This window comes from Marmota marmota, unplaced genomic scaffold (assembly GCF_001458135.2).
Source record: "Marmota marmota marmota unplaced genomic scaffold, marMar, whole genome shotgun sequence".
Taxonomy (NCBI): Eukaryota; Metazoa; Chordata; class Mammalia; order Rodentia; family Sciuridae; genus Marmota; species Marmota marmota.
Window position 1 is genome coordinate 4180158 of NW_025999926.1, and position 14897 is coordinate 4195054.

The 14897-nt window shown below is 40.0% G+C and overlaps 1 protein-coding gene across 7 annotated transcripts in view; it reads left to right on the top strand.

The window, feature by feature from the left end:
* Znf782 (zinc finger protein 782) overlaps positions 1-7430 on the top strand; it is a 28973-nt gene extending 21543 nt beyond the window's left edge. For 5 of the 7 annotated variants that reach the window (XM_048800303.1, XM_048800305.1, XM_048800304.1 and 2 more), the window contains one exon: positions 4316-7430. In XM_048800303.1, the coding sequence (XP_048656260.1) occupies positions 4316-6180 (1865 nt within the window). In that variant the 3' untranslated portion in view covers positions 6181-7430. Of the gene's footprint in view, positions 1-1487; positions 2406-4315 lie in introns of those variants that run through there. The other 2 variants (XM_048800307.1, XM_048800308.1) reach the window with 2 other exon arrangements.
* The last annotated feature ends 7467 nt before the right edge of the window (positions 7431-14897 follow it).

The window sequence follows — 14897 nt, forward strand, 5'->3', positions numbered from 1 at the left end:
GATGTGAGAGGGAGAGCAGGTGCTCAGCATAGGCACAGGCAGTCTGGGTATGATGGTCCCTCTGAGCAGTGCTGGGACCCTGTGTAGATGTGAGAGGGAGAGCAGGTGCTCAGCATAGGCACAGGCAGTCTGGGTATGATGGTCCCTCTGAGCAGTGCTGGGACCCTGTGTAGATGTGAGAGGGAGAGCAGGTGCTCAGCATAGGCACAGGCAGTCTGGGTATGATGGTCCCTCTGAGCAGTGCTGGGACCCTGTGTAGATGTGAGAGGGAGAGCAGGTGCTCAGCATAGGCACAGGCAGTCTGGGTATGATGGTCCCTCTGAGCAGTGCTGGGACCCTGTGTAGATGTGAGAGGGAGAGCAGGTGCTCAGCATAGGCACAGGCAGTCTGGGTATGATGGTCCCTCTGAGCAGTGCTGGGACCCTGTGTAGATGTGAGAGGGAGAGCAGGTGCTCAGCATAGGCACAGGCAGTCTGGGTATGATGGTCCCTCTGAGCAGTGCTGGGACCCTGTGTAGATGTGAGAGGGAGAGCAGGTGCTCAGCATAGGCACAGGCAGTCTGGGTATGATGGTCCCTCTGAGCAGTGCTGGGACCCTGTGTAGATGTGAGAGGGAGAGCAGGTGCTCAGCATAGGCACAGGCAGTCTGGGTATGATGGTCCCTCTGAGCAGTGCTGGGACCCTGTGTAGATGTGAGAGGGAGAGCAGGTGCTCAGCATAGGCACAGGCAGTCTGGGTATGATGGTCCCTCTGAGCAGTGCTGGGACCCTGTGTAGATGTGAGAGGGAGAGCAGGTGCTCAGCATAGGCACAGGCAGTCTGGGTATGATGGTCCCTCTGAGCAGTGCTGGGACCCTGTGTAGATGTGAGAGGGAGAGCAGGTGCTCAGCATAGGCACAGGCAGTCTGGGTATGATGGCCCCTCTCAGAAGTGCTGGGAACCTTGGGAATACTCTTGAAGTCTAAGTTCCCAGATACTAGCCCAGGGCTGACCTTGAAGCAGTCCTGTCTCAGGCCTGCTGCATCATCTTTTGTTTGCACAAAGGCTACTCAGACCCGCAGCATAATACAGAGTAAGACAGATGCCTGTGCTGCATCAACTAATATAAATGGGTTACATTCTCATTTTAAAAGGAAATGATGCCATGTTGGCTTAAAGAGATAGTTCAGACTAAGTTATGAGTTGTTAAACCAATAAGCATAACCATGTTTATCTCACTCATACTAAATGTTCAGATCAAAGAACAGATGAGGAAAGGGACATTTTAATAATGCTAGAGATAATTTTAAAAGAATATATGAGTTTTGAATATTTATCCACCAAATAAATTGATCTCAAGTTTTATTTTTTAAAAGAACTGCAAGAATTGTAAGAAGAAACATGACCATATTAAATACAGTAGATCTTTTTTTTTTTTTTTTTTGAGCACAACTTTTCATTTCTCCAGTTGTACGATACAGTAGATCTTAATATTCCTCTCTGATTTCAGTAGCACAGCCAGTGATACCAGTTGAGTCTCTAGAATACTGCTCAGCACACTGCACCCCTCAGGACAAACCCTGCCTGCTGCCTGTTTTGGTGAAGAAAGAGTGATTAGAACACAGCCATGTCTGTTCACGGCTTCATGCTACAAGGCAGAGCAGAGTCATTGCAACAGAGGCCACGTGACAAGTACAGTCAGATCATTCACTCTCCTCCCTTTCACTGAAAAAGTTCACTGACCCCTTGCTCCAGAATTTATAAGTCAGCATGTTTCATTAAGATTAAATTGACATGTTTTTCAAATCTCTACTCTGAAAACAAAGAATAAACCTCTTTTTTTTCTTTAATTTTTATTGTTGGTTGTTCAAAACATTACATAGTTCTTGACAAATCATATTTCACACTTTGATTCAAGTGGGTTATGAACTCCCATTTTTACCCCGTATACAGATTGCAGCATCACATCGGTTACACATCCACTGTTTTACATATTGCTATACTAGTGTCTGTTGTATTCTGCTGCCTTTCCTATACTCTACTATCCCCCATCAAGAATAAACCTCTTAAAATCACCTCTGAACACTGACAAAATGTAAAAGTAGTTTAGAAAAATGTCAGTAAGTGCCAAAAAGTAGAGAGATTATTGTTCCATGAAACTAAAATTTGAATACAATATAATAAAAAAAGTCTGTCTTGAAATTTAAAAAAGGAGCATGTATCTTTAAAAGCATATTTGATTAGACTAAATCAAAATTTTTCAATATCCAAAATATTTTAAAAAATGAATAACATGCATCTTGGACAACAGGCAAAATACTGCTTAAAAGAAAAATTTTTGTTTATGTACTTATGTTAAAAAGCAAGAATGTTTTCAAAGAAAAGTCAGTAAAGCAAAAGACTTAATAAAGATAAAAGTATAATGAGGGGCTGGGTTGTGGCTCAGTGATAGAGCTCTTACCTAGAATGTGCGAGACACTGGGTTCGATCCTCAGCACACATAAGTATAAAATAAAGATATTGTGTCCACCTAAAACTAAAAGATAAATATTTAAAAAGATAGTAAAAGTAAATAAACTATAATGATACAAATAGTAAAGCCAAAAAGTGGTTCTCATAATAAAAATAATAAAAATTACTATACATGAAAAGGAGAATGAAGCATTACTACTCATGTTAAATTTTGGCTCAGATTTCTACTCTAATCTTGAAATGCTGTTATCTCTCTGTGAATTCTTACCTCACTTCGTGGATGTTTGAAAACAAAATGAAACTCTGTGCCAGAGAACACAGTTATTGAGTGAGTTCTTTTACCACCTAGATTATCCAGGGGAGTAAAGCAGGATGTTTCACTCTCCCATTCTCTAGCATGTACCATGTAATAAACATTGTAGACTAACTCCAGAGCCTATTGGAAGAGAAATTTCATATTGCTTCATTTACACAATACTATGTCTTTCTAAATGAAATTACATGTGTGTAAGGCAGGAATTTGGGTTGATTTGGAGAAAGAATGTGAGTAAAAGGGAAATTGGTAGAAATGAACCATGTGTCATTTAAACACTTTTGTCTTGGAGCTGGGGTGGTGGCTACGTGGTACAGCGCTTACGTAGCATGTGCAAGGCACTGAGTTTGATTCTCAGCACCGCATATAAATAAATAAAATAAAGGTTTATTGACAATTTAAAAATATTAAAAAAAATACTGATGTCTTGTCAAAATGAGAGCAAAGTACCATGGACTAGTGGAGTGGTATCTCGAATACATAATGGGCATGCAGCTAGTGTAAAGCTTTCTTTTCCTGAATCACATCTCTTAGATCTTACCTGTTGGTACCTAGGAAAATAAATTCAATGCTTTGAACATTTTTAGCATAGGCTGACATTTTTGTATGTGTAGCAGCAGGGCAGTTGTATCAAATATATTGCAGGAAATACATGATAAGGAAATGTAAAGTTTCTAGGGCCAGGTTGAAAAACAATCCCTTAAGATTCTGAGTCAATACAAAATAAGTATGTATAAAAAGTAGACAGCAGAATTAAGGATTGGAGAGGGACAAGACTAGTTTGGGGGAAATGAGTGAGTGAGTTGAAAGAAAATTAACACTGGATGACTAGAAAGGGTAACTGTTAAACGTCTCTGATGTAATGATACAGTTTAGTCAGGAAATGACTAACTCCTGTCAATTCCACACTCCAGTTTCCCATTTGTGGAGGGAATTAAAGCATGGCCTGTGGGACGACTTCTTCCCACATGAGAAAATTGATGCCATTATAAATTATGTTGGTGTTGAGACACAGAATGGAAAAAACAGCTACAGCCAGAATAGGCTAATGATTGTCCTCCCTTTGTAATCTGTATTTGACTGAGTGAGAACCTAGATCTGGTGTTCCTCCCTGATGTAAACCCTGCTGTGCACTGATTTTCTTGTTGTTACTCTTGTCATCTATTTAATGCTGATACTCTTTGTCAAATTCTTCACATATCCTCATTTTTCTCTCCAAGGATCTCAACTGTCTTAAATAAACTACATTTTCAGCTGTTCCTTTCTTTTATATCCTTTTCTCTACTCACTTTTGAAAATTATATTTTAAGATGCCAAATGCATGTGTGTGTGTTCATTTTTGTTTTCCTCTCTTTTACTACAAAAAAGCTTTTTTGAAGGGGAAAAAAGGTACATAAAGAGTATATATCTCGAATTGTTGGAAAGCTAAGCCAGAAACCACAGAATCAGATACTTTAATAGAACTTTTGTATATATGTCCCATTCAAACAGCTGTGTTAAGTACAAAAATACTTTAACTATTTATGAAGTATTTTTATTTTTCTCATTTTTAGAAGACTCACAACCTGATAAAGTCTCAGAAAAGAGCCCAGAAAATCAAGGCAAACGTTTGTGGCAAGTTTTGTTCACCAACAGATCATTGACTACAGAGCAAGAAATTCCAGAGAAACCATGTAACCTGGAAATAAATATTTTCCCTACAAGAATGATGCCTTATCGGTGTATTGCTTCTGGGCCTACTTACCCAAGCCTCAGCCTTTTGGCCTCACGCTGTCAGTATTCAAGAGGAAAGACTTGTGAGCTTAACTTGTATGAGAGGTGGCTCCTCAGTATTAAGGGTCACCCAACTAATCTTGGAGAGGAGTCTTTTGTTTGCAGTAAGAATGTGAGAGCTCTCCATCGTAAGGAGGAAGTTATTCAGCCTCAGACAATTCAGAATTTGGGGCAGGATTTTCAATATAAAGAACGTGGTAAAACTTTACTTGAAAAGGCCGCCCTCGTTACTTCTCCTGTGGCCCACCAAAAGGTGAAATCGTATAAATTCAGTACATTTGGAGAAAACCAAGGTGACAGATCCACCTTTTTCATCTCCCAGAGCATTCACCCAAAGGACAAGAGTCACTATGAGCTTAATGAAAGCAGGAATAGTTTCAGTAGGACCACCCAAAGAACCAACACAGGAGGAAAACCCTTTGGCCACAAATCCCACATTAGAGGACAGCAGAGAATTCACTTTGAGGTGAAGCACTTTGAATATGAAAAAAATTTCAGCCATAATTCACCCCCACAGGTACATCAGAGAACTCACACAACAGATAAACCCGCTGACCTTAACACGTGTGTAGAAACATTCAGCTGCCAATCAACTTTTAGTGAGCATCCAAGAACCCACATAAGGGTGAAACCCTGTGAGGGTGATGCATGTGGGAAATCCTGCTCTACGAATTTACTCCTGATTCGGCCTCAGAAAAGTCAGAGTGGGGAGAAACCCTATGAATGTCCTGACTGTGGGAAAGCTTTCGGTGAGAAGGCACGCCTAAGGAAACATCAGAGAACTCACACAGGAGAGAAGCCATACAAATGTGACGGATGTGAGAAGTCTTTCAGTGCAAAGTCAGGCCTCAGAATCCATCAAAGAACCCACACAGGGGAGAAACCCTTCGAATGTCATGAATGTGGGAAGTCTTTCAACTATAAGTCAATCCTCATAGTACACCAGAGAACACACACGGGAGAGAAACCCTTTGAATGCAGTGAATGTGGCAAATCTTTCAGCCACATGTCAGGCCTTAGGGATCACCGGAGAACTCATACAGGGGAGAGGCCATATAAATGTGATGAGTGTGGGAAAGCTTTCAAACTGAAGTCAGGCCTAAGAAAGCACCACCGAACACACACAGGGGAGAAGCCCTACAACTGTAATCAGTGTGGAAAAGCTTTTGGACAGAAATCACAGCTTAGAGGGCACAACAGAATTCACACGGGGGAGAAACCCTACACCTGCAGTCACTGCGGGGAAGCGTTCAGTCAGAAATCAAACCTCAGAGTACATCACAGAACTCATACTGGGGAGAAACCCTATAAATGTGATGAATGTGGGAAAACATTCAGGCAGAAATCAAATCTCAGAGGACACCAGAGAACTCACACAGGGGAGAAGCCCTATGACTGTAATGAATGTGGAAAAGCTTTTAGTGTGAAGTCAGTCCTGAGAAAGCACCAGCGAACTCACACGGGGGAGAAACCCTACACCTGTGCTCAGTGTGGGGAAGCTTTCAGTCAGAAATCAAATCTCAGAGTACATCAGAGAACTCACACAGGAGAGAAACCTTACAAATGTGATAGATGTGGGAAAACTTTCAGCCAGAAATCAAGCCTCAGAGAACATCAGAAAGCCCATGCGGGATTAAATGTATGAATGTAAAGAATATGGGAAACATGGGCAGTCTCTCACCCAGAGTGCTGATCTCATTGTATCACAGAACCTACCCTGCAGAGAAACGCTAGAAAGATAATGACTATAGGAAATATTCCGCGAATTCAATCCTCAAAAAACGCATGTTGTAGAAAAAGCTTCAAGAAACTAATAAAAAAATGAAATTTTTATGTAGGCAATCAAAACTAATTCATCATCAGAGAAATCACAGAAAGAAAACCTAGAAAGTCATAAATGTGTGATAACCTTTAGCCAAAGGTTATCTTTCTCAGTTTAGCCCAGAATATTTAAAAGATAGAGACCTAACCACATATCAAGACAGACAAGGAATGCAGGTGACGGATATGGGCAATCCTGCCATAGTCAACCCCCAGTTTGACCTATACAAAGGTAGTCTCCCTCATCTAATTACTAAATGTTGACCGGTAGCCATGTCCTCTTCTGTCCCATCCTCCATCTAGACATAATTTCTCAACCACTCTCACAAAGGAGGTCATATTGTTAACTTCTAGCTAATAGAATGTAGGGTTCAGGGACGGATGAGTCTCATTAAATACATCTCTCAAATTTTCTCACCAGAGTCGGGGAGATATTACTTCTAGGGAAAAGTTGGAGTTCACACACTAGGATGAAGGCGTACCTGATGGTAGGAACCAGGGTCAAGGAAGGACCGTGTGAATGTGGTTCCTCCTCCACATACTCAGTTGGGTGTTTCATATCAAGAAAATAAACTTGTTCTCTGCTGAAGTTCTGCAAGGTTTGGTATACTTGGTAATGACCTAAACTCACCAAGCCTTACTTAATAAAACATAAGCATGTGATTTCTGTGGACATAAGAACAACTTATGTTTTCTGTGTATCAGAAAAGTCCCTTAGGAAACCTGACAGTATCCTGAATGGCCATAGCTTCTGTCCAAAACTCTTCTTTATCAAACAGGAAAATATTGGAAGTAGAAAAACAGTATTTTAACACACACAGAGGAAATCTACCAAGAAAGTGTTATAAAAAATTTGTGATAATTGAGTTTTGAATATATGAACATTTCAATAAGACATCAAACTTTATTATCTCTCAGAGATACAAGGGGAATCAATTTTGAGAAAGGTAGGTAATAGCCTTTATTTAGAAATTTTATATCAAAACTTGTTCATATGAAATATGAAAACATCTAGTAAAATGCACAATATTGATTCATGCACATTCACTAGTACAAAAAAAGCTTAAGAAGAACCAAAAAAGGACTGGGGTTGTAGCTCACTGGTAGAGCATCGCCTAATGTGTGAGGCAGTGGGTTCAGTTCTCAGCACTGAATACAAATGAATTAAATAAAAATTTTTAAATAAACAAATTGCATAAACTAAACAAAAGCATTGCATGTACATGAGTGTTTTCTGAGGTGTCGTTTATATATGGATATATGCATGCCACCTGCCAGGCATTTGTGAATTTAAACCCAACATAATTGGAATGGAATCATGTGCCCCCTGCTTAATAACTATTCTGACATCAGCTTCAATTTGCCATATGTATATTAAAAATAAACCTTGTACAGCAAATATCTGAAAATTGAGAGTGCCAGACCACATTCCCTGCTGCCTTCTGATGTGCATATAGGAAGAGCCATTGTTCCTAAATGTTTTCAGTACCTTATTACCTCAGAGTCATGATGCACGTAAAACACGGACACACATACATGTGCTTTCAGCATCACTGATTGCTTCCTTGGCCGTGTTAAATACATCAGTGGGCCCTTTTATTGCACTTTTTTATTTCTAGGATTTTAATTTTATTCCCAGGATTTCAATTTTATTTCTAGGATTTTAATTTTATTATTGTTTAATTCCATCTCTGCTGGAATTACCTGTCTGATCCTGCATGGTGTCCTCTTTTCCATTATAGTCGTTTTATGTGGTGGTTGGCATCCTCTGAGGTAAGCAACGGTTTGGGTCCTGTTTTTCTCTGAAGCCACTGAGCTCTCCAGATTTGGGGTTAGTTTTTTTTTTGCTACGTGACCTCACGTATCTGTATGTTCAAGAAAAGTTGTAATCTTTCCAGTCTGTTTTCTTTCTGTACAGATAGGAAGAATGCTCTGTCCTGCTCCCTACTTCCCTGAGGTATAATGGAAAATCATTCGTTAATCTTTAAGAAATGTTTCATGGTAGTTTGATGAAGAAAGATGATTTTTCCCCAAAAACGGTGCTAAAATAACTGTATATTCATTTATATCTCTTACACTGTAATTTGAAATGTATTTAGAATCATATATGCAAACATAACTAAAAGTACGACATTTTTTTAGAAAACTGAAGAAATTGCATTTGAGGTGTGCAGAAATTTTAAGGTAGAATTTTAAAAAGCTTGAAACATAAGAGTAAAAAAAATTGGGGATGAATTAAAATTTAAAACTTTAGCCTTTTAAATTTTAACATGAAAATGAATAAGGGAACCACAGACTGAGAGACGCTCTAGTGGGTGTATCTGACAAAGTTCTCACATCTGTGTTAAAGAATGTTCACAATATGGACTGTGGTGTGTGCACTTAATTCAGTTCCTCACCCTGTCTTCTCACAAGACTTTTGAATCAAGGGGTTCTAGCCAAGAGACACAGCAGAATCTTTGCCTTCCCCAGTGAGTTCCAATGAATACTGACAATAAAATCAGGTGCAATTCCAAGAGGAGACGTTGGAGGAGAACCAAGCTGAGTCTGGAAGGAATTACACATTAAATGATACATATATTTATGCCGTATCAAGGTTATGATCTCCTTGTCACATCAAGCTGAATAGGTGCCCTTATTGGGACAGCTGAGAATATATAACTGGGAATGTGATCTTTTGGTTAGTCATGAAGGTGCTGCAATCATGAAGTCATGTAATCATATAGTCATGAAGGTGGTTTTGATTGGTTTGGTAATATGTGAAATTTTGGGAAAAAAAGTTTGATATAATAACAAAAAGTCAGATAAAACTAGCAATTAAAGGAAAAGGAAAAAATAAGCATTTCCCGAAAGTTATGTAGGAGGCCCACAAGTACAAGGAAAGATAAAATTATAATGTGATACTATGATCCATTTGTTAGTCCCTCAAGAAGGTAATGATACCTACAACCAGCAGTTTCTATTCTAAAAGCAGAGAATTGTTCAAAAATGTCCATGTAGTCTGTACTCACAGTAACCCCAAATTGGAAAGAAATGCAGGGTCTGTCAACAGAAAAATACACACACAGCAATATTACCTTATAATGGAATTCCACTCACCAACAAAAGAAGGATCTACTAATGCAGATAACAACATGGATACATCTCAATAAGATAATGCTGAGCCAGGCACAAGTGGGTAGAACCATATGTCATTCTATTTATGTGAAATCTAGGAAAGACATATCTAATTTAGAGCAACGGAAAGGTGGTTTGCCTTGGTGAGAATTTACTGAGTCCAGTTTAAAAAAAAAATGTTTTTGTCTAATGTGATAGTGTTTACAAAGCTGTATGAGTTTTCATAGCTCCTCAAAATGTATTGAAAATGTGTATATTTTACATTCTATAAATCATACCCCAGTACAGTTGATTTTAAAAATCACAGAAGTGCCCCATAATGTCTTTTTTAAAAATTTTTATTTATTTGAATATTTATTTTTAGGTATAGATGGACCCAACACAATGCCTTTATTTTTATGTGGTGCTGAGGATCGAACCCGGGCCCCGCCCGTGCTAGGCGAGCACTCTACCGCTGAGCCACGATCCCAGCCCCCCATAATGTCTTTTAACACAGAAACTGCATCCTGACTTCTTTTGGGCAGTAGAATCACACCATAAGTGGCCCCCAAGAGAAACGAGGGCTCAGATCAGCAGTTGTTTTGGCTCTTACTGTGTCCAAAGGATGAGGTTTCACTTTCTTTGCCATAGGTATGTCCTAACCTGAGAAAAATACCACCATTTCAAATAGTAAAGGGTCCCTGCCAAGTGTAAAGTGGTCATGAGGTGGTGACATAGGTCATAGTTTGAAAACTCATCCTGTAGGTCAGTGGAGAATTTTAATAAGGACTTTGAAAAATGACTGAACTCAATGCTCAGAGGTCTTCCATATCTTGAGGAGCTCACTAGGAGGATGGGCATGACTGTACTTAAAAATGCTTCAGCAGGAGGTTAGGTAAAATTGAACCAAGTGGTGAGGGAAAAGTCGTCTTTTATTTGATAGTGTAATTTATTTTCATGTTGAAATTGCCAGAACAGGACAGAAACCAGTAGTCATAACATAGGAAAACAAGTATTGAAGACTACAGAAGGAGTCTGTTGTGTAGAAGTATGCAATAGTCACCACTAAGTTGCCATCAGTTTAAATTGCTGTGCTAGGATATAACAATTTCTAAAGCATAAAAAATAATATATGGTAAAATAGCAAATAAATAAATTGCTTGTTGGGGATATGATTCAGTGGTAGAGTGGTTGTCTGTCTTGTTAGTGCCTCTGGGTTCTATGCCCAGCACCAAAAAAAATAAATAATAAATTACAAACCCTTAATTCTTCATTAATGCTTTAATGTCAACTTATATTTAAAATGGTGGAGATGAAGGTTTTATTCCTACCTTCCCACTTGCATTAGATGAGTAGGTAACATCTTTGGAAAAAAACTCAATCCAAAGATGAAACTCCTATCCTGGGTCAACAGGCCAAGTGCTTGTCTCCCAAAAGTGCCGCAGTCTGGCTGGGCACAAATGCCGCAGTCTGGCTGGGCACACAATCACGAGCCACCACACAGCTTGTAGATTCAAACAGCAACTCTTTATTCCCGATCTCACACCAGCCGTCTACAATCACATTCTGGGGAAATCCACATTCTCTGCCCAAATCCACTCCCACTGGGCTTCTGTCTCCCAAAAAATACTGTCTGAATCCCGTGAGAACTCAAGGAGAACTCAGGCAGCAGGATACGCCCTATTGCCAGCAGGAATAATCTTAAACCTTAAACCTGGAACCTAAACCGGGAACGCCCTAAACCCGATTATCCTAAACCGGGAACACCCTAATCCGCCCTGGTCCTTGAGCAAGGTCACCTACATGCAATGTCACTGCAAAATGTCCTATTTCCACGAGTCCTTCCACTAAGCAACATGGGGTACGCTGGCAAGGAAATTGTCATACCTACTTGGCTAATGGCTCCCAGCACAAAAGAGCCATATCACCTGCATGTCCTGAGAAGAATGGCCACCTGGCATGGATGACAGGTTGGTCAGGCAGGATGTGCAGGCCTCCTGCAGAACCTGGTGGCCAGGCTCTGAAAACACAAGGTTTGAGCAGCTTCTGGGACCAGGGCCCAGAAAGGGCTGTCAATCAAAAGCTCCTGGGATTTCCGGTATCTGCTAATTTCAGGGAGAGGAATTATGAGTTGGGGAAACCACTATCTAGGTGCCCCCCCCCAGCAGGTGACCATGATAGGTGGGCATTCTGTGGCCTGCAATTATAGAGATGCTTTTGCCTCTGAACAGTGCTTCCCATGCACCTGCCTGCTCTTTCAAGTGGTCTCTGAGGTCAGGAGTGGCCTCAGCCCCTGGATGAGGACAAAAGCTGCATCTGTGGACACAAAGTATGACTTAGTGCTGCACCACATCAAGTCCTGCTGCGTGTTAAGATGGGATATGTGACTCTTGCCCAGTGGGGTTGCAGAGTGCTCAAGTGACATTTCCAGCAAACACTGGCAATTTTTTTCACATTATTAATTTTGGGGAGGGGGTGAATGAACACAAACTGTAAAAGTAAAATTTGCTTAGCCTGACTCCTTGGCATATTTTCCCAAACTTATTATATTATTTAGCTGTAAGGTCCCCGCTTAGTGCTGCTTTGGCCATTGTCCCATGTTCCTTGGTATTTTATGTTTTCCTTTGCATTTGTCTCTAAGTACTTTGTAATTTTCCTTGTGATTTCATCTTTCATTCTTTGATTCAGAGCATAATGTCCAGAAATTTATTAATATTCCAGATTTCTAACTTCATCCCACCATGATTGTAGAAGACACTGTGTAATATCTATCTTTGAAACTACCCAAGACTGATTTTCTGGACTGACATAGTCTCTCCTGCAGAATGCCCCATGCACTTGAAAGGAATGTGTATTCTGTTGTTGGGTAGCTTACACATGTCAGAGCAACTGGTTTACTGTGTTCAAGTTTTGCTTGTCTTCTGTCTGGCTGTACAATCCAACAATTAGAACTGAAGTTTCCAACTGTGATCATGGACTGTATTTCTCCCATGTTTGGTTCTTGTATTTTGATGGCCTGTTACTAGGTCTGTAAATGTTTATAATTGTTCTTTCTTCTTGCTTTGTTGGATGTTTTGCTAACCTGTTGTATTTAAATTCTGTTTTGTCAGATAGAATAACTTCTTCTGCTCTCTCTCTCTCTCTTGGTTCCTGTTTACATGGAACCTTTTCCTTTTTTTGTCCTTTTTGGAACTGGGGGTCGAACCCAGGGCTTTGCGAATACAAGGCAGACGCTTTGCCACTGAGCTACATCCCAGCCCTGCATGGAACCTCTTTCATTGTTGTTGTCTGTACTGATTTCTGTGTTTGTTTTAAAGTGAATTTCCTTATTGAAGGTCTCTTCTCCCTCATGATTATGTGGCTGGCCAAGAGCTGCAGTTTGCTGCTCCTGTCTGTCTAGCATTGCAGAAAGTATCATATTATGTGTCCCTAGCCAGGGAAAAGACCAAAATTCAAATTTGATGTATAATTTCTACTAAATATGTATCATTTTGCACTGTCATGAAGCAAAAAAAAAAAATCCTTAGTTGAACCATTGTAAGTAGAGGACCACCTGTACTTACATACAGTGTGACTACTACTATAGTCAAGCAAGTTAACATATTTTTTCATGCATGTAGTAACAGTATCCAAAATCTACTCTGCATAAATCCCAAATACAAATACAGTCTTACTGACTTTGCCCTCCTGTTGTATGCTAGACCTCTAGACTTTTTCATCCAATGTATCTCCACTTTATGTCCTTTCACTACCTCTCCCCAGTTCCACCCCACCCCTGGTAGCCACTGTTTTATTTTTTATTTCTCTGTAGTTGACTTTTTATTTCACACCATAAGTGAGATCTTGCAGTATTTTTCTTTGTTTATCTGGCTTATTTCACTCGGCAACGTGGCCTCCAGGTTCACCTGTGTTGTGGCAAATGGCAGGCTCTCTTTTATTAAGCCTGAACAGTGTTCTGTATACACACACACAGTTTGTCTGTTCATATAGCCTAGGTTGTTTCTGTTTTGTGGCTACTGGTTTGCAGTGATCATGGGAATGCTAATTATCTCTGTGACCTGCTGGTTTTGTTTGCATTGGAGACATAACTAGCAAAGGGTTTGCTGGTTTATATGACAGTACTGTTTTTAATTTTTTATGTAAACTGTTGTGTTCCATACTGGCTACATCAATTTCCATTCCCACCAACTGTGCAGAAGGGCTCCCTTGTCTCCATACCCTTATGAATACTTACCTTTTTAAATCATAACCATCTGAATAGGCATATGGTGATATTATGGTTTTGATTTGTTTTTTCCTGATGCATAGTGATGTTGAGCATCCTTTTTCTCTTGGCAGCTCGAGTTCAAAGGCACACTTGTAACATGATAGTCCACGTTTTATAAACTTTATAATAATTTTTTTTCAAACACAGAAAATAGTAAAATGAGAGCCAATTCCAAAAAGACAAATGCCGAATGTTTTCCCTGATATAAGGTGACTGACTCATAGTAGGGTAGGGAGGGGGAGCGTGGGAGGAATAGACAAACTCTAGATAGGGCAGAGGGGTGGGAGGGGAAGGGAGGGCACAGGGGATCCGCAATAATGGTGGAATGTGATGGACATCATTATCAAAAGTACACATATGAAGACATGAATTGGTGTGAATAAGCTTTATATACAGAGATATGAAAAATTGTGTTCTATATGTGTTATAAGAATTGTAATGTATTCCGCTGTCATGTACTTTAAAAAATAAAATCAATTTAAAAAGTAATAGTAAAATGAGAATACCCATATTCTAAAGGTGGATTTTTTCTCCCTCTTCTTTGGAAGTGTCTGATATTAAACCCAGGACCTCAGACTTGCTAAACATACACATTACCACCAAGTTATATTCTCAGCTCTAGAGGTAGAAAGTCATGTCTTGCCTTTTCCAGTTGTTATTTTATTAAAAGTCACAATTGTATAGTACAACACAAAGCACTTAAACATGCAGTTCTTTAATAATGTGTAAAATTACCTACGTGATCCCAATAAACGAAAGTCATGGCAACTTTCCGAGGAAAAGTATTTATTTTATTAATATTTCTAATGTCCAGGCCATTTGCTAATTTCCCCAGTTGTTCCCAACTAGAGTTTCTAGCTCCTCTTTTCTGCAACTAAATGAGATCAAGGACTACACACTGTATGTGCCACTAGGACAGCAATTCCGTATAACCTCTGGGGCTGTGGCAGAACCTGGATTTCTGGTATCAGGATAGACTGTCTGTAACAGGTTGTCCCCAACTAAACCTTCCAAAGGAAAATAAAAATCCTAAGCATGACACCTGGATTGTGGCCTTATGGGAAGTGTAGTCCGCATGGTGCCGAGCAGCCTTCTGGGTGTGGGCTGCCTCCGCGCGTGCGCAGAAGCACGGGCTGGCCCACAGCCGCCGCGTCTCTTCGCGCGGCCAAGCGTCGGGC